This window comes from Muscardinus avellanarius (genome assembly GCF_963383645.1).
Source record: "Muscardinus avellanarius genome assembly, chromosome: 1".
Taxonomy (NCBI): domain Eukaryota; kingdom Metazoa; phylum Chordata; class Mammalia; order Rodentia; family Gliridae; genus Muscardinus; species Muscardinus avellanarius.
Window position 1 is genome coordinate 56,016,260 of NC_137786.1, and position 25,158 is coordinate 56,041,417.

General features: G+C 41.4%; 1 protein-coding gene across 6 annotated transcripts in view; it reads left to right on the forward strand.

Moving 5' to 3' along the window:
- MAST4 (microtubule associated serine/threonine kinase family member 4) overlaps positions 1 to 25,158 on the forward strand; it is a gene marked incomplete at both ends in the record, with an annotated part of 610,384 nt that overhangs the window by 382,058 nt on the left and 203,168 nt on the right. The window contains one exon of one of the 6 annotated variants that reach the window (XM_080702976.1): positions 2,988 to 3,034. The exons of the other annotated variants lie outside the window; for them this stretch is intronic. Coding sequence (XP_080559102.1) covers positions 2,988 to 3,034 — 47 coding nt within the window. Of the gene's footprint in view, positions 1 to 2,987; positions 3,035 to 25,158 lie in introns of those variants that run through there. 6 annotated transcript variants of the gene reach the window in all.

Here is a 25,158-nt window from a genome sequence, read left to right on the forward strand (position 1 = left end):
TTTATAATAAGACTAATTCCCTTAAGAGACACAGTGCCCAGCATGTCCCTCTCTGTGGCGTCAGCAGTCATTGCTGACCATGACCCAGATCCACTGAGTCATCTGGGTTTGAAAGTGGTGACTGTCTACATCTGTCCTCCTGCTTTCCTTACCAATGAGAATACTTGTATAATGAGAATCACATCTCAATCTCAGAGGTTCAGTTCACAGGGGCGCAGGTTAAATGCTCAATTCAATCAATTTCTCTGGCACCCTGCAGAGGTGCCCCTCACTGTTTTCCTTCCTTCAGTTATTCCATCTGGGACCAGATTTTTTGGCTCCTGCTGTAAGTGAGAGGGTTTTGGCCAAAAGTGTGATATATTCTCAGTAATATCTCTCTGGAGTTTTGTGGCCCAGAAAATATAAAGGGCACCAAGGAGTAAGAGGAGAGATGGATGTTTTGTAAAATTCATCTGTCTACACAACATCATCTTTCCACACACCCAGATCAAGGTGACCTGGGTGGTGAGATTCTACATATCTTTAATTGGACAGGGGGTTAATTGGGGGCGGGGTTGGGAGCAAGATAGTAAGTTTGATTCAGGATATGTTAAATTAGGGATATAAGAAAGAAATCCAAGGAAAAATATTTTGTGATATATATATATATATATATATATATATATATATATATAGAGAGAGAGAGAGAGAGAGAGACATTATATATATAATATTTTGATATATATATATATATATATATATATATATATATTGTCTACATATAGATAGATAGATAGATCTGATGTCCACTTAAGGTCTGTGTATAGAAGTTTCTTGAATTATGTCCTAATGTGTTTTCTGAGGTAAAAAATCTTTCTTAAAATGTTTGCAGTTTTGAAAATTTATCTATATATTTTGACATAAGTAACTGACATTTTTTTTCTCATAACCCAGCTGTAACACTTGACCTTCAACCCTGCATTTCCTCACCCTGACCTTGATCCTTGACCCTTTGAGCTTTATAATTTCTTTATTATTTCTTGTCATGATTTTTCATTCTAAATTTCAGTTATCTTTAATATTTCTGTCTGTCTTCCTCTGGAGTCATCTATCTGATGACTGTATTCCCAGTATGGATTTGTTACCTCTAAAAGGTAGAAGAGTTGATTAGTTCTGGTGAACCAGTACTGAAGAAGTTGATGTCACAGCCACATAAACCTCCACCAGCCCAATTTGTCTTTGTAGACATACATTTCTACCTGTTAGAAGCAGGTAGTCCTGTAGAATGTCACAGATCTGATATGCTATGAAAAAGAGAAAAATAGGGTGGGGAATGTAACATTGAAATTGAGTCCCAGGTTTTGCACTAGGTGTAATGTTGAAATTGAGTTGAGGGTTGCAAAGGAGGCAAAATTCAGCAAAGGAGTGTGAGACCAGCCCCCTTTAATCAATAGTCGCTTCTGGATGAGGCCTGCAGATGGATATTGGGCATGGGGCTATAGGTCAGCAGAGTCACACCCAAGAAAGCAAGTGAGGGTATTTATGTAGCAGAGGTCTTGAGGTGGGGCTAGCAAGGTGGGAGAATGCTGGTCCTCTGGAGACATCTGGAGTCTGCCCCACCTCCACTTCTGGCTTCCGGGGCTCCTCCTCCTGTCCCACATGCAGGGACCTTAAGGGGAGGAGGATGGGACCCTACAAATCAGGGAGGTAATCCAGAGCCCAGGCACAGGCGTGGCAAAGCAGGAAGGCAGCACTTTTCCCCGCTGCCTACCCACCTTGTGCAGGACACAACATGAATAGCTACATGTGGCACCGGAATAGCCACACCAGACTCTCACCCTAGCTCACCTCTCACTGTGTGTGCCTCAGAATCTTCATCTGTGGAAAGATGGAGTTGACTTCATGGCCTCTGAAAAATGACTACTTAAAATGTCACTTCACCCAATTTGGTGATGTGTGTGTGTGTATCCTTGTAGTACTTGAAAATTAAAATCCTTGATAAAGTTCTGACCTGTTCTAGTATTTCTTCCCAACAAACCAGCCGTTGCCAAATTTTAAAATATTTTAAAATGCATTAAAGGAAGTGAGTCAGATATGTTCTCCATACCCGGCAGTAGAAGTTCGCTTAGTTCCAAATTGTGAATACCCGTGAAAAGATTGTGTTCTTTGAATAAATACAGGATGCAACTTCCAGGCTTTCAAAGTATATGTTGTCTCCTTCCTTCCTACTTCCTAGTAGATTGCTTGGGAGCACTGAGATGTTCTTCAAAATGAGCTTTTCAAAAATGAAAACACAAGTTCTTGCCTCTTTCATTTTCAGTTGGTATTTCTCCATCCTAGGGTCTCACCGATTCACGCAAGTTCTGACCTCAAAGCCTTCCCCCAAATTAACACACTTAGTTTATTCCTCTTTCTGATGATTGCCATATATAGGAAAAAAATCTAATTATTTTTGTCTGGCACCGTTTCTCATCTCTTGTGGCATATGAGTGATTTTGTTAACTCCAAGGAAGGAGTGAACGCAGCTTCCTGAGGGTGGCCAAATTCTGCTCCTGAGCATGACAGGGAGGCGGGGGATGGCTGATGTTTGCCAAGATAAACTCTTTTAAGTATGACGCTGTGGCTTTATTTATTTATTTTTTTCTTCCAGTCTGATGGTGAAAAGAACTCTTCATTTCACCGAGGTGAAAAGTGGGTCTCTGAGTGGAGCGACTTTCTTTAAAAAAAAAAAAAAATTAGAAACCAATTACTTGATATGCAGAGCTGCAAGCCTCATTCCGTTAACGAAATCAGAGCAGCGTGCACCGCGTTAACCTGACGAAAAGCCGCCGACAGCTCTTGATTACGCTAGAGGTGGAAGGACCCAAACTTGCAGGATCCCCCTCCCCCTCGAGAGGTTGTTAGTCCAGTCCTTTAGAGAGGTTCCTTTTGGCTCTCTGTCATCACCGGGGACGCTGGCAGGGATTGTGTGTCATGGTTACAATAGAGTGTGTTAACATATAACAACCATGAAAGCCCAGCGGGAAAGGCTACAGATTCCGGGGCTGACCTTGGAGTAAGTATTGTCTGTCTTTAATATTTTAATGCTTTCTGCATGGCTTTCCGGTGGCGGCCAATAGCTATTTAGCATTTGTTTGTACTGACAGCCAGAGAGAGCACTGCAGTGAGGTGGTGGGAGAACAGGTCTTGAATGCATGGCATTTGGTTTCAGCTAATGTGTAAACCCAGACCCAGCATTTTGCATTGCAGTCAGAGCAAAGAGCTGCTGCATATTTAAAGTTACTACAGCTCAGTTCTGGAAACATCTTAACAGCTCATTGTGGAAAGAATGTATCAGTAGGCCGGGAAGGATCTGTCTTTTTCTCCTTTCTTACTGTTTGTTTATCCTCATGCTGCCTCTTTCTAAAGAAAGGCCTCTGTCTGCCATGAATAATAGGAAACGTTACAATGGATTAGAGCACAAGAGAAGGGTTATTTGTGACAGTCATTAGATGTGATCCATGTTTTATCAGTGCAACAGAATATTAATGAGCTGGAGTACATTTAGAATCCTCTCTGCAGAACCTTCAGCCACTGCATGCGTGGTATTTACCTAGCTGAGCTCTGTATTTGCTTAGCTGTTTTTTTTTTTTTAACCCATTAACTCATCTCCCTGCTTTCTGAATTGATGTAGCTGTGTGAAAATGTCCACATCTAATTTGTGGCGCAGAAGTTAGACATCTGTGATGCAGGAAGAGTCAGCAAATTTTTATTTTAAATCTGTTAGTCAAAGATGCAGAAGCTGTGGGTTAGGATGTGCTGGTACACTTAAAAAAATAAACAGTGAGATATAAATCTGGTAGAAAAATATACATATCCCCTCATTTATGGCATAAATATGAAATTATGTTTTTGTGAAATCTGTACAGTCCCAATAACCGTATGGTGGACCACCTCCGGGAAAAGACTGCAGTCAGAGAACCATGCCCAGTTCTGATATTAATTATTCCTCTTGAATTCTATAGATGTGTCATATAAGAGGAATTACTTCCTTAATTAATAAATTAATAAAAGCACAACATCCTGAAGTCAGTACTCTTTAAATCAAGCTTAGCTCTGGAACTACATACTGGCGTTATACTAATGAGGAGCTCACTTATAAAAAGTTAGAGCACTCTTGGAATCTTCGTGCTAGATGTGGCATATACACAGTATTTACCCATTGCCCTAATTATCTTTCGTATCTTCGCCCCCACCCGAGCATCCAGCCCTTGCCTTCTCTGTGGGTTCAGTGGCAGGTGCTCCTTCTTACCCCTGCCCCTCCTCTCCCTAGTGCTCTGGAGGTGTGCCTCTGAGAGATGCACTGCTCTGAGACCCAGGAGCCTTGACCTCCAGCTTGGCTTCTTCCTTGATGAACCAGGAAGCTCTACAGCACCCTTGTTTTCTTTGGACTAACTTAGGAGGTATCATTCCACACTAAGGCTTTTCTTTCCTTCTTTCCTCTGCAGCATCTTGTCCACCCACATTAAGAGGAGATACCTCAAAGTAACTTTGTAAAATACAAACTCAGCTGTTAACAAATGTTCCATTTTGTAATTTGAAAGACTGAGATGTGCCATAAGCTTCGTGACTTTGCCAGTGATAACACCAGGCGGAGGATTCAGCTGGACACAGGGGAGGGGGTACCCTGGGTTTTGATTTGGCATTAGACCACTCTTCCTTGGTCTAGCCTCTACCCTTGTAGATGTAATTGTGCATTTAAAGTGGATTATTTTTTTCACCTGAGAAGCTTACATAGCAGAATAAAGTATCACTCTTAAACTGTATTATTAGCATATAATTTGCTTTGAACATTTTGTTTACCTTGAAATGTAAAATTATTCATAGCTAACATTATATTCATTCACAAAGAAATCTACTCTGAATAAATTCATCTCCTAACCACACCAGAAAAATATTATAATGAAAAGTCTTATCATTGATTTTATTAATGGCAGATTTAATGCATAACATTTTAATTACTTGGAAATCTTATTCAAGACTCACAGACCAAATGTCTGGAATAGCCTTTGGATATTTCCTCATAAAGTACTACTGTTTTTCTTCAGGACAGTTTATTCCATAGGCACAGTTGTTGCGAGTTATTATTACATGAGCATATTTCATACTTTGTAGATGTAATCCAGAATTTTCGGAGTTTTTAATAACATGGGGAAAATTTTGATCCCTGTTTTTTTTTTTTTTTTTTTTTTTTTTGGTGGTACTGGGGTTCCTGGAAGCCCTTCTACCTCCGGGCTACACTCCCAGACCTATTTTTACATTTTTATTTGGAAACAGGGTCTCCTAAGCCAGCGCACGCGGCTAGCTTTGAACCTGCGCGATCCTCCTGTCTCTGCCTCCCAAGCGTGGGGATTACAAGCGTGCGCCACCACGCCCGGCTTGATCCCTGTTTTGTAAATGAAAATCCTATCTGTGAGATGCCCAGTAAATATTTCAGAAATTAACAAATCCTTAATTAATACAGAAATTTATGACATACTGATTGCCTATGCCCAGTTTTCCAATTACAGGAAATGAAGGTTTTTTATTTTTATTTTTTTGTGTGTGTGTGTGGTGCTGAGGATGGAACCCAGAAGCATTCTACCTTTGAGCTATACTCCCAGCCCTATTTTTTTATTCTTTATTTTAAACTAGGGTCTCACTGAGTTGCAAAAGACCTCACTAAGTAGCTGAGGCTGTCTGAGAACCGCGATCCTCCTGTCTCAGCCTCCTGAATGCTGGGATTACAAGCATGCACCACCATGCCCGGCTTAAAAGTATGTTTTTAAATTTTATTGTATTTTATTTTTTTAATGTAAGGATAGAATTTGCTTCATGGAAACTTCATAGCACACATCATAAGTACTTATGCTTGGAGACAGGAGTGGCGTCAGTGCCTAGGCATGCCTGCTTCAGAACAGGAAGGGAGAGATAAGACTGTACAGTACTGAGATAACATGATGGCTATATCAGCAGACATTCCTGAGAGCTTTCCAATGAGCTGTTAAATTCGAGTATAGCATGTTTAAGAGCAGCAGCTTCTTAGTGTTCTTGCAATGCATAAAGAGACCAGTTCCCTAGTTTACCAGGTCCTGGCACCAAACTAGAGAATGGTTTAAGAAGAGATCAGAAACACCTTTAAAATACCTTATTAAATAAATTGAAATATTTAAGCAAAAATTATATTTCATTTAAGACAAACACAGCCAACTCTCAAGTATCCATATAATGGGAGATAAGGATGGCATTAAAAATTTGCAAATGATGGTGAGCTTGAATTTTATTTTGGCTGCCATTGCCAGCTAATGAAGGACAGCCATCTTGAGATAGCCTCTACAGCTGTTACAGGATCCTGCTCTCCATGGAAGGAAAACATGATGTCCCCAGGAGCCATTGTCCAGTGGAAAGGCAGAATGTTCTTTAAGAAACATACCACTTTGTAAAGAAGTGTCTCTTCCTTCTTCAGCCTAAGAGTTGAAAAGAATAACTAACTCTAAGTTGTATTCTGCCCTGTAAAAATCACTGGGAATTGACTATTATCAGCTTCATTTTTGCATAGACCTATTGGCAAAATCCCTATAGGGAAAGTATCTCATTTAAGTTTTGTTGTCTCCCTAACAGAGAAGAGACATGGGATCAAAGGAATAAAAGATAAGTGGGCTCTATTCCATCACCCAAGATAAATACTTGAGAATTGGCTACTAAGTATGCTTGGTGGCTTGGATCAGTTGGTGTGGGGCATGTATCACAATGATCCACTGAGGCTTGAATTTGAAAACCAGTGCTCAGAAAGGTTAAATAATTTATAGCTACATGTAAAATCATTGTTCCTGGGGATTAGAAAATGTGATATTAGGTCTTTGTTTATAAGGAAGACTTGGTTTTTCCCTACAAAGTCCTAAAAAAAATATGTATCTCATATGAAAATGTTAGTTGCTTTGCTTTTTAAAAACTACAGCATTTAACCTGAGTTTTCACTTGCATTGTCTGTAGTTCTGCTACAGATTTACCAATGGTTCTTAATCTGGAAGAGAGCTGGCTCCATATAAAATGCTACCAGATTTTCTTTGATACAAAAATCACATGTGGAAGGTATCTTCCAAGTTGTTTTGTAATGAAGAGAAAGCTCAAATCGACAGGACAACTGTAGTTTTTAAAATGTAAATTGCAGCAGGAAGTCTTCTGTATTTTAGAGTTGAAAAGGAACAGGCAGTTAGATGATTACCTGGTGGTACTGATAATCATGTCTTGGCCATTCTGGCCTGAAGGGGAATACAATCCTTTCAACAGGCTGTGCTATTTTTGCACAATCCTTTCTCCCACTTGGAATGACATTATTTTAACTTTCAGTCTCACTCCAAGGAGCCTGAGTCCAACCCCATCCAGTCCAGGCAGTCCTTGTAGCCCTCTCTTCGCTTTTCACTTTTGGAGGTAAGCACCCTATGGGTCCTGCCAGGCGCCTCTTTGTCTCTCTGTGGCCCCCAGGGCCCACCTCCCATATTGAACTCTGGGATGCACACCCAACTGTTGGCTTTTTGTTGTTCAACTCAAGTTAAGGTAGAGAGTAAGGAAGCTGGTTGAAGTGTTTACTCCGTGACTTAGAGACTCACTGAGAAAAAAATGTACTTAATTCATGTAGCACATCTTAGGAATATTTTACTTGGTCGTGGGTGCTTCAGTGTTTGATGTCTGTATGTCTATTAGAGTTTTTCACATTACTTTCTTAGGAAATCATTTGCATTAAATTTCATACATTTGTATCCATCCCTTATAACAATGCAATTTATTAGAGTTTCTTGAAAACATATTGTAATTCATGTAAAAATATCATAGTATCTGATGCCACAAGTATTTGATATTACTATTATTTACAGAATTAAGTATTAATCATGTAGAAAAAGGTTTATACTTTTAAAGTCTTTTTAAAAATTTCTATTAATATACCCCCTCACACACATACATTTAGAGTCTGACTGAAAATTATCTCTGTTCATTAGAAAAATTTTACCAAGGAACTTTTCTTGCATATTAGCATAGCTTGTTATAAGAATCTATGATAGAAAACCCTAATAGTACATATATTCTAAGACTTTTCACAAATTTGTTATTTATTAATATAGCAATTCTCTCTATATCTAATTGATATATAGCATCCATCCATGTTTTTCTTTTTTTATTGTAAGGAGAAAAAAGGTAGAATGAAACTTTTACTTGATGGGAAGGGCAACTTAAATTATTCTTTATTAAGAAATACTATATTTCATATATACATTAATAATAATAATAATAATAATAATACCATGCCACTCATGGTTAGTTCCTTAAAAAAATACTGTCTTAAAAGCTTTGGAGAGCTGAGCATGCTGGTGCATGCTTATAATCATAGTACTTGGGAGGCTGAAACAGGAGGATCGAAAGTTTGTGGCCAGCTGCAGCTACTTAGTGAGGCCCTCTATAAGTTAGTGAGACCTTATTTCAAAATAAAGAATAAAAAATAGGACTGGGGGTGTAGCTTGGAGTTAAAATTCCCCTGGGTTCCATCCCCAGTACCATAAATAAATAAATAAATAAATAAATAAATAAATAAATAAATAAATAAAATTGATTAGTTAATAAAATAATAAAATAGAGCTGGGGATGTAGCTCAGAGGTAGAATGCCCCTGGATTTAATCCCCAGTTTAAAAAAAAGCTTTGAATGTGCACACACCTGTAATTCCAGTACTTAGGAGGCTAAGAGAGGAGAATTGCAGGTTTCTCACTAGTGAGACTTTCAGCAACCTAGTGAGACCCTGTTTCAAAATAAAAATAAAATAAGGCCAGGGTTGTAGCTCAGAGGCAGAATGTCCCTGGGTTCAATTCCCAGTATGACAAAAACATTAAAAAAAAAAAACTTTGGATGACATCAGTTGGATAGTTTCACACATTTTATTTTTCCCTTATTTCTAAAATAAAGCTGACATAAAATCTGTGAAGAAAGACTAGGGAAATGAATTAATGACTTTGAACTTTGGTGCTACTCTTCTGCTGATGGGATTATATTTATTATTATAAAAGTTGCTTCCAACATGAATGTTCTATGTAAGAGCTTTTATAAAGAATCCTCTGAATACAATATAATCATCCCTAAAGCAATAGCAATAGTTGATCTCTATCTGGGGAATTCCATTGCTCTTATAATTTGTGAGTTTTTGGTGATTCACTTGCAAGAAATTGAAATGTCTTTTGAACTTTTTCCTCTATTGCAACTTGTCTTCATTAAATACTCAAATTTCCTTTTCTGTTCCCTTGCTGAACATAGTATGCTATTCAGGCAGAAGATGCTGTTCCTTGTGGAGGGGAAGAGAGAGTTCAACAAATGCTGTGGTAGTACAGGGAAAAGTGTTTTAGCCAAAAGTCTTAGGAATTTGGGTTTGAGCTGAACCTTGAAAATTTTAAGGACTAAGTCTTAGAGAAATGGAGGTGAAAAACAAAACTAGACAAAGGAACAAAAATTAAAGAGGTATCAATGTATACATTGTAGAAATAACATGAGCTGCTAAGATATAGGTGAGTGGATGAGAAGAAAACTATAAAATTATAGAAAGATAGTATATTTTAAAACTGATTTGAGACCATACAATGTAGAACCTTCAATTCTAAGCTAAGAAAAATTTTTAACTTTTATTTTTTTAAGTTTTCAGGAGTTGTAAAAAAAAAAAAAAAGGAAATGACCATTTTGAGGTCAGGGTGAGGAAATGCACCCTTAACAGTATTAGAATATATTGGATGTTTGGTAGAAACTCTAATTAGGATCCTGGTCCTGAATTAGAACAATTAAAATGTATTAAGTTGAGTACTTCATAGTTGGCCCAGTGGTTTATATACATGATTTCATTCAATTTAATCTACCTGACACTACTATGGGACAGGATGGAATGTTGCCTCTGTTTACAGATGAAGATATTAATGCATATAGCGTTTTAGTAGCTTAACTCCACTCTGGGACTCAAAAATGAAGCCTTACATCCTTCCACTGTGACTAACTTAAGCCATCCACTCTGAATTTTAATTAGCTGGTTTAGGTAGACCTTGCGACCTCCTCAAGTCATTTTTATTTCCCTTGTGCTTCCCTCAGTGCATGGAATGAAGTATTTGAGAAAGGTTTATTAATGAATAAATGGATGAGTGAGAAGTAGAAGATGAGTAGTTACAGTTGCTGCTAACAAATCAGCCACCAAATAAATGTGCAATGGTTCAAACGCAGCAGAGTCATATGTGCCACATGGATAAAGGGTTTTTGTTTTTTGTTTTTTTGGTGGTACTAGGGGTGGAACCCAGAGGCTTTCTACCTCCGGTCTATACTCCCGGACCTATTTTATATTTTTTTTGGAAACAGGGTCTCACTAAGTAGCTGAGGCTGGCTTCGAACCTGTGCGATTCTCCTGTCTCAGCCTCCCAAGAGCAGGGATTACAAGCATGCGCCACCATGCCCGGCTGGATAAAGGTTTTGAGGATGAGTGTGCTCCATGTGGTCACTGAAGAGTTTAGGGGGATCTTTAACCTTTAGGTTTCAAGGTTGGGTTGCCTGAGCATCCACATGTGGCTGACGGGACCTGGCCTGTGACATTACTGGAGCTGAACGGGACACATCGCACCCACTGACATTGCCTACCTTCCATTGCCTAGAATGTAGTATTGTGGGCACACCAAAAGAAATATGGCCTACCTAGACCTAGGAAGAGAAGAAGTGAGTTTGGTAAAGAGCTAGCAGTCTTTCTCATGGAAATGAATGCCATCCAGAGCCAGGTGTGTGGGTGATCATTTTCAGTGAACTGTCTAACTGAGATTTTCAACATCATGGACTTGACTAGAACCCCAAAGAGAAGAGTTGTAGGGAGGAGGGGAAATGTAATCCTAATGTGCCATGTCTGGCCTTGAATACCCCGGGGACAGTTCTAGGTAAGGTTATCTGGTCTAGTGCTTGGAATTGAGTTTCTCTGATAGCATATCCCAATACTATAAATTGCAAAATCTAAAGATGTTTGTTTCACATTAAAAAAAAAGCAGGTTAATAATTCATGTCTAGTTTTTTTTTTCTTTTTTATTGACTGCAGTGGATCCAATTCTTTGTTCCTTCTTTTCTTGTGGGTGTGGCTTGCAGGCCTGGGGAAGAGTGACAGGACTGCCCTTTTCGGGTGCTGACACATGGGATTTCTAAATATGGCGATGGGAGATTCTATTCCATTCACTGTGAAGCCCTGGAGGCAGCTGTGCTGAGATCTGAGTCAGCGCCATCTCCACTGGGGCTCCATGGCCTCCTCCAGGTCAGGCTTCCTGAAGGCCAGCCAGAAGCCGAGGTCTGCAGCTCCCAGAGCGGCTGCATGTGATGTGTGGCCGTGGAATGAGACCGGCACTGCCACATGGAAGTTCCCGCGAGGTGCATTTGGGCTCAGTAGGAGAAGAGGAATTTTTAAGGAAGCTTTCTGAACATGCAGTGGACTTCCTCACCAGAACGTCAGTTTCAGGGAGACCCGGTTCTCACTTAGAAAGATGCAGAGGCCACTTCTGCACTGACGAAGGATCAGACCACCTGATTCCCAGAGGTCCTTCTGTCTTGCAATCCTGACAGTGTTTTGTTTTGTTCTTAAATCTTCAAGCCTGACTAGAGAAAGAGGCAAAATACATACTTGCCTCATGACCAATAAACATATTCCAAATCTCATTTGATCAGCCACCAATGTAACAGAGAACCCCTTCAGGACTTCCAGTGGAGTCGATGCTCGCTCTCCCTCTACCCCTTCCCAAGCAGCCACAGCTTCTCAGAATGCCCCACGACCCCCAGTTCCCTGACGTAGACTATCACTGGGAGCTATACATGCACTGGTGTCATCAGCGCCTTATGAATGATATGGGACTTCCCTGTGCCAGCTCGTACTCTGGACCGTGTGTAGATAATAAGATTCCCCGAGGAAGCCATCTTTTTTTTTTTTTTTTTTTTTTGGTGGTACTGGGGCTCCTGGAAGCCCTTCTACCTCCGGGCTACACTCCCAGACCTATTTTTATATTTTTGAAACAGGGTCTCTTACGCCAGCATGGCTGGCTTCGAACTTGCGTGATCCTCCTGTCTCTACCTCCCAAGCGCAGGGATTACAAGCGTGCACCACCACACCCGGCTCACCTTGTGTTTTGTTCTCAGTGTCCGTCTTGGCACCTGGCATGCCTTGTCCTCACTAGGGACCCAGTCAGTAGCTGGAGCTTGGCCCTGTTACTCAGCGGTGGTACTTCTGTTTTGGAACAGTGATGGTCTTTTGTGCCTCCACTTCCCCCCCACCTACACACACACCCAGGCTGCTGGCAACCATGGGGCACCTGCTACACTTCCTGAGCTCTTCCTATTTTACTTCTCCCTTGGGTTGTCTCTGTCTCACCATTTGGTTCCTGGAGTCTCAAGGTGGTAAACACACAGTCAGCTATGCCAGGGCTGGCAGAGGCAAGGTGTTCTATTTCTTCCTACGTCCTCAGATCCCTATCTCTGTTTCAGCTGCCACTGAAAACACACATGCCACGTTGTTGGTAAGAAATTTGCTAGTTTCAGAGAAGAGTGTTGCCACCATGCTATAAACTTCATGAGGAAAGTGTCTTTGTTTTCATACATGCATGCACAATATTAAAATAGTGCCTGACGCACACCGGAGAGGTTTGCTAAATATGTATTGAGTGAATGAATGGCTGTGTTGTTGCCCAGGATTCAAGGCTTTCCTGATGTTTTTACCAGTGTTCCAAACGTCACATACAGTTATGTGCTATTTGTGTTTTGAGAGTGGGATTCTGACACCCTGAGGGTAGGGCTTGTGTTTGAGTCCATAAATAATAAATTATAGCCATCAAAATACAAACACTGGACAAGTAGCCATTATAAATAAAGCAAGATCCAAGGCCAGAGTAAAAAGGCATGATCAATGAAAGCTAAGCCCCAGAGGAAATAAAGACTGTGCTTTGCTAGGATAAACTACAGTAGACATCATGGCAGATCACACACAGAAGAGAAAAGGTAGGTAGACCATAAGCTCCATGTGGCACAAGCCATCCCGGCTTGCTTATTGTCATCTTCCTGACACCCACAGCAACGATGTGCATAGACAGACAGTCCTGGACTCACAATGGTTCAACTTGACAGCTTACCAACTCTCCTACAGTACTGAAGTGATAAGCATGCAGGGGAAACCATACTTTGGATTTCGAGTTTTGATCCTTTCCTAAGCTAGTGATATGCAGGAGATACTCCTTGGAATGCTGGGCAGTGGCAGCGAGCCGCAGCTCCCAGTCAGCACAGAGATCAGAACAACCGAGACCCTTCTGTGTGCTGTGTTGTAAAGCTGTGAAGTTCAGTAGGTTGGGGAGGTTAAATGTGTGTGTGTGGGGGGGGTTGTTTGTTTTGTTTGTTTTTAATATTGAGGATAGAACCCAGAGACATTCTACCTCTGAGTTATACCCCCAGCCATTTTTTTTTAATGTTGAAAAGTTCTCACTAAGTTTCTAAGGGTCTGGTTAAATTACTAAAGTTGGCTTCAAACCTATGATCCTCCTGTTTCAGCCTCCCAAGTACTGGGATTATAGGCAAATGCCACTGTACCTGGCTTCAAATCTGTTTTTACTAGGCTGTAACCCCATCATAATTTAAGGGCATAAGTACTACACACTAGATATATTCATTAGTTGTTGTTGGCTGAATATACTTTGCAGCCAGAAGAGAATTCTAAGTAGGGATTACTTTTGGAAGAATGCAACCCCTCAGTGAGTCTGTGTTAACTCTGGTGAAATGCTGTCTCTGGCTGGGTCACCACTGTGCTTTCCATCTTGAATAATCCAGTTCTCCAGTCCAGCACAGACTCTACTTACCTTCCTTCCTTCATGTCCCCTGACTGCCCTGGAGGCATTTGAGTTTGTGACCCCAGAAGACTGAGTCCTAATGGTTTGGTCAATGTCAGCATCTTCAACACATACGAGCCTTGTGATCGGGGAAGGCTATGAGCTTCTTGGACCCTGTCGTCTTCACCTGCAAACCCTCTATCATAGTTAAAACATAAGGAGAGTAGGTTCTGATGGTACCTATGATAGCTTTGTAGTATTGAGGAGGGGGCATATGGTGGTCTTGGGAGTAGTAAGTAGGGAAGGTGGACAGTACCATAATGGGGAGGGCACCAAGGACAGTAGTACTTTTTTTTTGGTGGTGGTACTGGGGTTCCGGGAAACCCTTCTACCTCTGGGTTACACTCCCAGGCCTATTTTTATATTTTTATTTGGAAACAGGGTCTCTTAAGCCAGGCTAGGACAGTAGTACTTAGCTCTTCTGCCAGAGCGAGTGCATTTGTCCTGCTGCTGCTGGGAAGGCTGCCCGGTATGCACAGCTGCCTGATTCCCCTCATTTCACTTGTTGCCATGGTGAAGAGCAGACATAGTATTTACCAAACACATGGCAGCATGTGATGATTTGGGGTCTCCTTCTCACTGGGAACCTGGAACGGTGGGAAAGTCAACTGACTACTAAACCCTTTTAGTTTCCTTGACTTTTGGGGACCATTTGCCTTTTTTTTAGTCTCTCTACTCCCCACCATTTCTTGGAGAACAATTAACAAACTCTGAAGAAGCTAGTACCAGATGGTAACTTCTCTGCACTCTGCAGAAACCAGCTCCTGTGCTTTTGTGAATGTGATGGTTTAATGAACTGCCTTCTGCATCCCTGAGTCTTATTTCTGAATTGCTATTTAGCACCAAATCTGTAGTGTGGAGCCAGCAAGGAGTGACAACGCTCAGCAGATGAGCTGGATGATGCACACTGTGTGGTGCTGGCCGTGTGGGCGTGGTGGCAGATTGGCATTCTCAGACATCACTGGAATGATGGCAGGGGAGGCGTGGACAGGCTGGTTGGCACTTCTCTCCGCCCCACCCTCGCCTGGTTCCAGCAGATGCCACCACTGGGAGACTTCCATTTCTTGTAAGAATGCAACGGAAGGAGGAGATGATGTGTCTGTAGTACTCCAGAGGGACAGAGGGTAGGGTGGGAGCAGACTTCATCCAGTACACAGTAATGGGGAAGGATGCATATAGTAAACTTGCTGTTGAAAGATGTTTGGATAGTTTCCTTCCATCTTTTTTGAATGCATATCATAAGCTCGTCTATACAGCTGCAGAGCCTACCTAGAAGATGGAGTCTTGTGAGGTCACGTAGCAGGCAGAGCTGTCCAGGCCTCTGGGGCCACTGGAGCGCACCAGTCCTTGCGAGCCTGAGGACTACTTGCATAGCAGTGGACGTGCTCCAGGCCCTGAGAGCTGCCCTGGCACTTGTCGTCTGTCACCGTGATTCATGCTTTTTACTCCAGTGTTCATCTGTTCACGTCCAGTTTTCTGTTTGGACTCTTGACTTGGTTAAGAAGGCAACACGACTGCCCCCCACACACACACACACACACATTTGCTTATACAGTGGCTTGCTTTCTCGTGTTTGGAGAGGGCTGCCGTGACCCTGGCACTGTCCTTGGTGCTTCACATAGTTCTACTCTGTGCCTGGGAGGCAGGTACTGATTGATTTTACAGATGCAAAATCTAAGACGTGGTCCTGAGTGACCACACATCTCTTTTGCCCAGCTTTGGGTTGGTTTATGCCTCTGTCCCAGTGTGATTATTAAGCACCCCTCTTTCTCTTTCAAACCCTCCAAGCTTGAACAGCAAATGATGTGTCTTTCCCAGTGTTTGGAATATAGCTCAGTTTGGTTCTCGCTCAGGCCTCTGGGGAGCATGTTCCTATTCTGTACAGGCAGAGGACAACACCATCCACATTTCCTACATGTTTAGCTTGCAGTCATTTTAGGTTTACTCTCAGAATAAAATAACTCATTTACAGGGGATCCCCTCAGTCTGGAGCATCTCTCCTTGATTCTCTGTACACATTTCAGTTCTCTGTTGGCTGCGCAAATGGGGAGAGGAGAATGATTTGCCTTGGGATACCCTACATTTCTTTCTTAATTTTTTAAAAATTTTATTTTAGGTAGAGCCTACATGATACAGTGAGAGTCAGATTGGGTTCATTTGGAAACCAGACCAGAGGCCCCAGTGGCTCTGAGATCCACACTGCTCTAAGCTGAGCAGACTGGCTATTCAGTGAGGGCTCGCCTGCCACGGCCCTGGCAGGATGGGGGCTTCACCAGGGCTGTGACGCTCAGAGGGTCCTTGGAGCCCCATCAGGAGATCAGCCCCTCTAGTTCTGAAGAAGAAGCCACAATCCTATTTGAAGGAGCCAGAACATTTTCTTTGTACTACCTTCTATTAAACACTCCTCTGGCCCTAGGAACTCAGAGTATTCAACCCTCCATGTAGTCTTTTCTGTGTCAAATATTATAACTACTTCACCAACTTTTGAAATTTTGGTTTTTAGACTATATTGAAATTACTTTATGGAGCCTTCCCCGTTATCTCTTACCTGCTAGATCTTGGAGCAAATGGAAAAAAAATATTTTTCTGCATGTGAGGGTCTGTGTGTGTGTGTGTGTGTGTGTGTGTGTGTGTGTGTGTGTTCTACAGAGAAGGCTTTGTCCTACGTTTCTTCATAAAACTAGAAAAAGGGACATTTTGCATCACTTTGAAAAACCCGTTTCCTACATCTTTAAAATGTGGATACAGCCATTAACACCCACCCTGTTGATGAGAGAATTAAGTTGTGATTTTCCTTGAAAGCATGAGATAGCAATGATAATGTGAATTGCAGAGGTGTTTCGGGAGAATACAAACGCAGAGCTTTAAAAAAAAAATGCCCGAGTTTCTCCAGCAGTAACATGGATAATAATACCTCTTGGAGGTGTTATGAGAATTAATTAGGTAACATTTTGAAGTGTTCCAAGATGAGGGTTCTGTTTTATTGTCATTATGAGCTTCACATTGTTTTGGAAACCTAGCACTCAAAGTGAACTACAAAACCTGACCTTGGTCTTGAGCGTGTTGCGTATGTTAATTGAAAGCGACAGTGAATAATGAGATATTACGGAACAGGAGAGCTGTGCTGATGGGCCTGGCTGGAAAGGAGATAAGCAGAATTTCATGGATTCTTATGCTTTTCAACTTTTTTCCCCCATGACTGTTTACTTAGCTGAATCATTAGATGTATCTCCAAATGAGAGACACATTTATTTCCTTGCTGTGGTACTGGAATTGTTTTTTTCTCTTCTCTTTATATAAAATACAGACTTGGCACCATCCAACCGAATCATGTTCTCAGTCCAAAAGTCATCTGTAATTCTTCCCCTTTTCAAATTTTTTAGTATATGCATGCATGTGAGGGAGGGGGCATGTCACCCACTGGGACGTACCGTCGGGCCTACCTTTGCAGTGGGTGCGGCTCACCACCTCTGCTCCACACCTTGGAGCTGTTGTCTCTCATCCTTAGATGTTCTGTCAGCCTCCTGGCCTCCATTCCTCCTCGTGGTAAACCTCTGCTTTCCTGCGATCTGTCATCTCTGAGGAGTGTAAGGCGCTCTCCTATGCTTGGGACACTCCAGGGGCTGCCCCAGCACCTCCCATGAACCGGCCTCCTACTGCCTGGTTCTTTGTCCCTGTGGTCCCACTGGACTCTGCCTTCTCTTGGCCACTCCAGGCTTATTCCCATGTCAGTGCCCAGCATCCTCATCATCCTGCTTCCCTAGACCATTCTCTTTCTGCTTCTTCAATTTTTAAAAAAATTTCAACCTTCAAAAAAAAAAGTTGGAAGAACATAATATAATTAACAGCATATTCTCCTGATTCACCTGTTAACACTTGGCACATTTATTTTTCTTTTCTCTTCCTTCCCTTTCATTCCCTGTATGTATTAAATATATATATTTTATTAATGTAATCATATATGTATTTTTTCTTTGCTGGGCTATTTGAGAGTAATTTTTAGACATTCAGACACTTAATCCCTAAATACTTAAGTGTAAATCTTCTGAAACAGATACATTCTTCTTCACAACTTGTTATAATAAAACGGTTATGATTATTCCCATAAGAATGAGAATTATTATATGGTTCATATTAAACATCTTCAGTTGCTTCTTGTTCCCCCCAAAGATAAGTCTGTGAGAGATTTTTGTGTGTGGTACTAGGGATGGAAGCCAGGAGCATTCAACCTCCAAGCTACACCCCAAGCCTTATATTTTATTCTTTATTTTTGAAACAGGTCTCACTAAGTTGCAGAGAGCCTCACTAAGTAGCTTAGGCTGTTCGTGAACCTGAGATCCTCCTGTCTCAGCCTCCCAAGTACTGGGATTACAAGTGTGCGCCATGACACCCAGCTTTGTTTAGTTGCAGTGCTTGGAGTCAGGCAAGTGTTCTATCAGAGCTATGCCATAGCCCAGAAAGTTTAAATTTAAGATCTAACTAAAAACAAGATGTAGACCAGGCCTGGTAGCTTATGCCTATAATCCTATATACTCCAGAGGCTGAAACAGGATTGTAAATTGGACACCAGACTGGGCAAGTTAGAGAGATTCTATTTGTTATGGCCTGGCTATGGACTATCCCCTAGAAGAGCTCATGTTTTGATGTTTTGGCAATGCAGAAATATTTACAGGTAAAAATGATTGAATCAGGCTCTTATCAGTGGACAAATCCATCGATGGATTGATCATTTGACTAGATTTGCTAGATGGTAAATGTAGACAGGTGGAGTATGGCTGGAGGAGGTAGATGACTGAGGGTGGGGAGAGTGGCTGGAGCTTTATCTGTCCCTGGTCTCCTCCCCTCTCTCTGTGATTTTAGCTGCCATGAGCTGAGCAGCTGTTCTCGGCCACATCTTGCTGCCTTGATGTTTTTTCCTTAGAGCCGGCCAACCATAGACTGAACCTCTGAAACTTAACCAAAGTAACTTTTCCTCCTCCAAGTAGTTCTTGTTAGTATTTTTGTCACAGCAATGAAAAGCTGATGAACACACTGTCTCAAAATGAAAAGAAAAAGGTCTAGGGATGTAGTTCAGTGGTAGGATGCCCCAGGGTTCAGTTCCCAGCACTGCCAAAACAAAAAAACAAACAATTACCAAAAAAAGCATATATTCTAGTAAGTTGTCAATATCTCTTTAGTCTCCTTAAATTTGGAAATTCATCTAGTTTTCTTCTTTTAAGAGCCCTCTACTGAAACTTGGTACTGTTTTTTTATTTTATTTTTTATTGGTTCATAGCAATCATACATCTTTTTAAAACATTTTTTTATTGGCTCATTATAGTCATACATCTTTTTTTTTTTGGTGGTACTGGGGTTCCTGGAAACCCTTCTACCTCCAGGCTACACTCCCAGACCCATTTTTATACTTTTTTTTATTTGGAAACAGGGTCTCTTAAGCCACCGCGGCTGGCTTCGAACCTGTGCGATCCTCCTGTCTCCGCCTCCCAAATGCGGCGTAGTCATACATCTTAATGGAATGCGAGATGGTGGAGGCATACATGCACACATCACCCAGTTAGCCCTCATCCAATTCTCGCCCCTGTTTTTTAGACTATTTCACAATCTCAGTTTGTCTGATGGTTTCTTTGTGTTTAGACTCAGGTTAAATGAGAACAGGTAGGAATGTCCCTCCTACAGCATCACATTAGGAAACCAAAACTTGGTATCTGAAAGATTTTTTTTCCATTTACTCTCCCTTTTGCTTTATTAAATAATATGTAGGGTGGTTCTTTGAATCTATGTGAATATCATTTTCCCAGTAAGACTTCACTCAGCACACTTTGCATTCATTGATGACCTTGTTTGAATTAATTATTACATTATTGTCACAATTTTCTAACTTTATTATTAGCTGGTATTCTTAAAGATTTTTCTTTCCTTCCTCTTCCCTCATTTTTATGAATATCACTATTGACTCATACATTTTTAAAAAATGGAAATAGAAAAATTTTAATTGAGTACATAATCATGACCACTCTGTACCTCTCTTTTGGTAATCATGTTGCCCTAAAATTCACCAGTGGTAAGTCATTTATGCTGACTCTTGGGTCCTTTTGACATGACCCTATTAGTCTTTGAGCACATCCTCATTTCCTAGCACAACAAGATGTTCTAGCTTTCCAGAACAGCTAGGAGAACACCCACATGGTACCCAAATGTTCTCTCCTTCGCTTCCTTACTGTCTGTACTAAATGTTACTGCAGCAGAGGAGCCTTCCCCAGCCACTCTGAGCACCACTACCACACCCCCTTTCCCTACTTCCTACTTCCTGCAGAGTGTATCTCCACTGGATACAGAACATTTGTTCATTTTTTTGTTGGCTATCATGTCCAACTAGGATGAAATCTACAAGTTGACTGGATTCACCTGTTACCCTAGTATCTGGTTCATAGTACATCCTTAACCAATGCTTGTTGAAGAAGTGAATGAATTAATTTATTCTGTTTTGGCCCTACATCAAGCTCATTTAGATTAGCTGCTGCTGCCTTTCTGATTCTGTTTTCTTTTCTTTCCATTCTTTTTTCTTTTCTTTTCATGGTGCAGGGAATTGAGCCCTGGGGCATCCTATCTCTGAGCTACATCCCTAGCCTGATTTTTTATTCTTTATTTTGAAACAAAGTCTCAGTAAACTGAGGATGGCCTCACTAAGTAGCTAAGGCTGGCTGTGAACCCAGATCTTCCTGTCTCAGCCTGCCAATGACTGGGTTTACAAGCCTGCGCCACTATGCCCAGCTACCTTTCTGTTTCTTGACACCAAAATGAATCAGACTGACTGCAAGAGGTTCATGGTCATCTGTCTAGACTTCCCCTGCCCTTGAATCCTGGAGGCCTTGGAACTGCTGCTAACAATGCATTGCAAACCCAACATTGGCTGCAAGCGATTGGCAGTTGACACTGGATGATCTTATGATGAGGTTCCTCTTCCTCCAGCTTCTTTGAATAGAAGATCTGGCTATGCTAGAAATTAAGAAAAGCAGAAATATTTCACTGTGTTAGAATTTGTTGCATGGAATCTAGTGCTTGAAACTAAAAATTTAGTACAATAGGGGTTTATTTTCTGAATGAAAAATAATATTTGTTCTATACATAATGCCTTAAAAGCCTTCCTGGGATTTAAAAAGTACAGGAGTTGCATCCTCCCTTCAAAGAATTTTTATTCTATCTGAGATAATGAGAAGTATGAGAAGAATATGAGGCAAGAATTGTACATTAACACATTTTTTAACTGGGGATTGAATACAGGGGCATTCCACTTTGAGCTACAACCCCAGCCTTTTTTTTTTTTTTATTTGAAACATGGTTTTACTGGGCTGCTGAGAATCTCCCTAAGTTGCTAAGACTGATCTTGAACCTGCAATCCTCCTGACTTAGACTTCATCTGACATTTATTAACACATGATGTAACTGCTTCTTGTAATGGGATGAATGGTGGTCCCAAAGATGTCAGATCCTATTGGACCCTGTAAATGTTACTGAGTTTGGGAAAAGGTTCTTTGCAGATGTGATTAATTTAAGGATTTTGAAATAAAGAGATTATCCTCATGGGACCTAAATCCAATAACAATGTCTTTATAAAAAAAGAGACAGAGGGAGATTTGACATAGAGAAGCTATAAGAGACAGGATACAGATTCTCCCTGGAGCCTCCAGAGAAAGCATGGCCTCTTTCCACCTTGATTGTGGCCTCTTGATATGAATGTCAGACCTGTGGCTTCCAGACCGTGAGAGAATGAGTCTGTTTTTTTAAGCCACTGGATTGGCTGGTGGTAATCTGTAACAGCAGCCAGAGGAAGCATAGGCAGCCATAAAGGTGTGCATGCTCTCACTTTTATTGTGATCATCAATGACCCTTGTGAAGGAAACATAGGGACACATTTACATCTCTTGGACAGAAAAAGAATCAAGAGCTGAGGGAATGGTGAGGCTTGCACCGGCTTTTCAGATTCTAGGTCTAGAGTTCCTCCCCCAGTAGCACCTTTTCCTAACTCAAGGAGTGCTCCTAATGATAGTTCATAAAAGTTGGGAAGACCACTGTGGCCAGAGATAAAGGACGATGTCTATGGGGCAGGAACATGAGGGATAAGAATATTTTGAGACTCAAAAGATGATCAGCCTGTTTCCCAAAATCCAGAGGACTTATTATCTCTGTTTTAACTTTTAGCATTTATAACCTGCTGCTTTGGCCTTCTAGATTTGGGATGCTTTTGAGCCTGTGTGTCCTTATGTCTGCGTGGAAGAGACTTCCTCACTCTCTCATTGACAGTACATTGTAGCCCCTCTCCTGGACTTACAGTTTCCATGTGCAGGGTGGCTTTCTGCACTTTACAAGCAAAAGGGCTTAGATGAGCCTAGCACAGTTTCTAGGTAAAAGTCATGGATGAACTGCATTCCCAGCCCTCTCTGGAAATCACTCAGTTTGTCTTACTTTTTCTTCCTTGTGGGCTTTAAATTTTTCCTGTTGTGGATCCTGATACAGACCCATGCTGTAGACATCGTGGTCCTCATGGTCTGCCCTGTTGCTACCCATTTCTTACCCCAGTGATGGCGCCTTTGTGTTCTGTGATTTACTCAACAGTCATTTTTCTTCTGAGAACTAGGCTTGGTGCTGGGGAGATGAAGATTAGGATTCTGTTCCTCCTCTCAGGGTCCTCTTGGACTTATATAGAAAGCAGCCAGAGGATCAACATGACTGCAGTGTGGTAACGCAAGTATGGAAAGGACAGTCTCACGGTCCCCTCTGCCCACAAAATAGGAGAAAAGAGCAAGGGGTGTACTCTACAGGACTCGCAGGCTCATCCAGGAAGCTGTCATGGAAGGGAACCGCTGAGTGTGGCATCTGCCTACACTGTAGGTCTGGATATTTGGGCTGGGATATGAAGGTGACTTGAATTATCCATCCTTTACCTGCCCCCTTCATGGGACCTTCTGTGCTTGCTAGGAACCTTGATCATGTGGGCTTCCTGTTTAGCTCAGTGTGAGATGAAATAGAGCACAGATACCTCCTTTTATCACTTTTAGTAGCCACTGGCCACCATTCTTAATTCCTTTGCATCTATCTTCTGTTGAAGAGATAAAAGGATATAAATTTTATAGACACTGCACAGAGAGCAGAGTCCTAAGAGAGAGATTAAACAAAGCCACAGAACACCCTGGCAGCAACCTCTGTAGCAGCTCTGACATAGATGTTCTCACCTTTGTGAATTGACCTTGGTAGTGTCCGAAAATTTGTAAGGATGCTCCATGTGTATCTCTTGGTTGAAAAAATTCAGAAATCTGAAAATTACTCTGAATTCCAAAACATTTAAACGTGTTTTATTGACCCCAGTGGTAGCTATAGATGTTGGGGCTGGGGCCTGGATTACTGACTATGCCTGACCTTGTTCACTTGGCCTGTTGGCAGTGTTATAACTCAGACTCTCATAATAGCTTCCTGGGCATGAGTCACTGTTTTGCACCTTAATGTCTCCATTAGGTTGTACTCTTGATTATATTGGCCATTGTTTCTTTCAAAAGGAAAGATGATGATACATGACTGTAGTTATAGAAGCAAAAGAAATTCTATTCGACGGTGCGTTATTTTGTGAACTAAATCAGACTAGAAGACTTAGGTGCAATAAAAAAGGCGAGAGAGACCGGTGCGCCAAGAAGAAAATGGTTTTAATGCGGTCTCCCCCGGGGATAGGAGCTGGACCTCTCGTGAAGACCTCCGAGCTCCTCCCACGCTAGAAAGCAAATGCCCTTCCTTTTAAAGTTTACGTAGTGTGGAAACTCCGCCCCACTCGTGATATCGCCTGTCTCACAGTATCGCCCAGCAGAGTCTCTTTATTGACCCAACCTGTCAAGAATGTGTTTTATTGTTTGGTCAGAGCTGGGTCTAATTTTTGCATTCCAGTCACATCTTGAGAAAATTGTCTTGACTGCAAAGGATTTGAATTCACAACTTGGAACCCTCTTATCATCCTGTCTCCTAAAGCATTTCATTTCCACTTTTTGCTTCTTTTGTACTTCAAAGTTGCCCCCCCCCACACTTCGGTGTAGAATCAGTTGCCTAATATATTATTGCTGTAAAATCGCATAAACCAGCCAGCCATGATGGTGCACACCTGTAATTCTAGTACTTGGGAGGCTGAGATGGGGGTTTGTTGGTTCAAGGCCAGCCGCAGCAACTTAACAAGACCTTGTTTTAAATTAAAAAATAAAATAGGGCTGAGAGTATACCATGGCAACAGAACACACTTGGGTTCAATCCCTAGTATCAAATAAAATAAGTAAAACTTATAATTTTTATATTGCTTATTTTCAGATTGTTTTGTTATATGCTCAAGTTTGTGAGTTTATGAACAAATATAAGAGAAGATATAGCTTGAAATCAATGCTATTTATTAAATTCCAACTTAGTACTAATATCAGAAATAATGTTCCAACTTAAGTGAAATGAACTCTAATTTTTTTCCTCTACAAGTTATGCAGCTCCTCCTCCTCCTCCTCCTCGTCTTCCTTCTTCTTTGTTATCATCATACTGGGGATTGAACCCAGGGATATTCTACTTTCAAGCTATACCCCCATCCTTATTTTAGTTTTTATTTTGAGACAGGTTCTTGCTGAGTTGCCAGGGTTTGGTGGTGTTCCTGAGGCTGGCCTCGAATCTGTGATCTTCATGCCTCAGCCTCCCACATACTGGAATTAAAGGTGTGCACCACTATGCCCAGTTTATGTAGCTTCTTAAGCACGCCCAAGGGTGGGTAGCCTTGGATGAGTTATAATGAGGACAGTGTATACTAAAAAAAGTAAACACCTATAATGGGCCATTTTGGCATATTCTGTGGTTTGAAGTAATTCCTTTGGAGGGCTTCATAAAACTATTTGTAGGCTGTAGCATATCAGTCAGTAAGCACATACAATGGAATCTGCTTGGGCTTGCTTTGAGATGGCACCAAGAAGGGAAGGATTACTTACTTTATAGGAACTTATTTTGGTTTTAAATAGCATTTTAGCTATGACTAAATACTTTATAATGTACAGAGTTGTGAATGCCATATGAGTGGTATAGCTAAAGGATATGGGAATTTAGGAGGAGGATTTGAACTTGACTATTAAAGGTTGCTAAAGGAATTCAGAGGAAAGAATGAGAGTAGGTCATCAGGGTCAAACAGAGGAATCAAAATCAAAGGAGTGGCCGGGCGTGGTGGCACACGCTTGCAATCCCGCACTTGG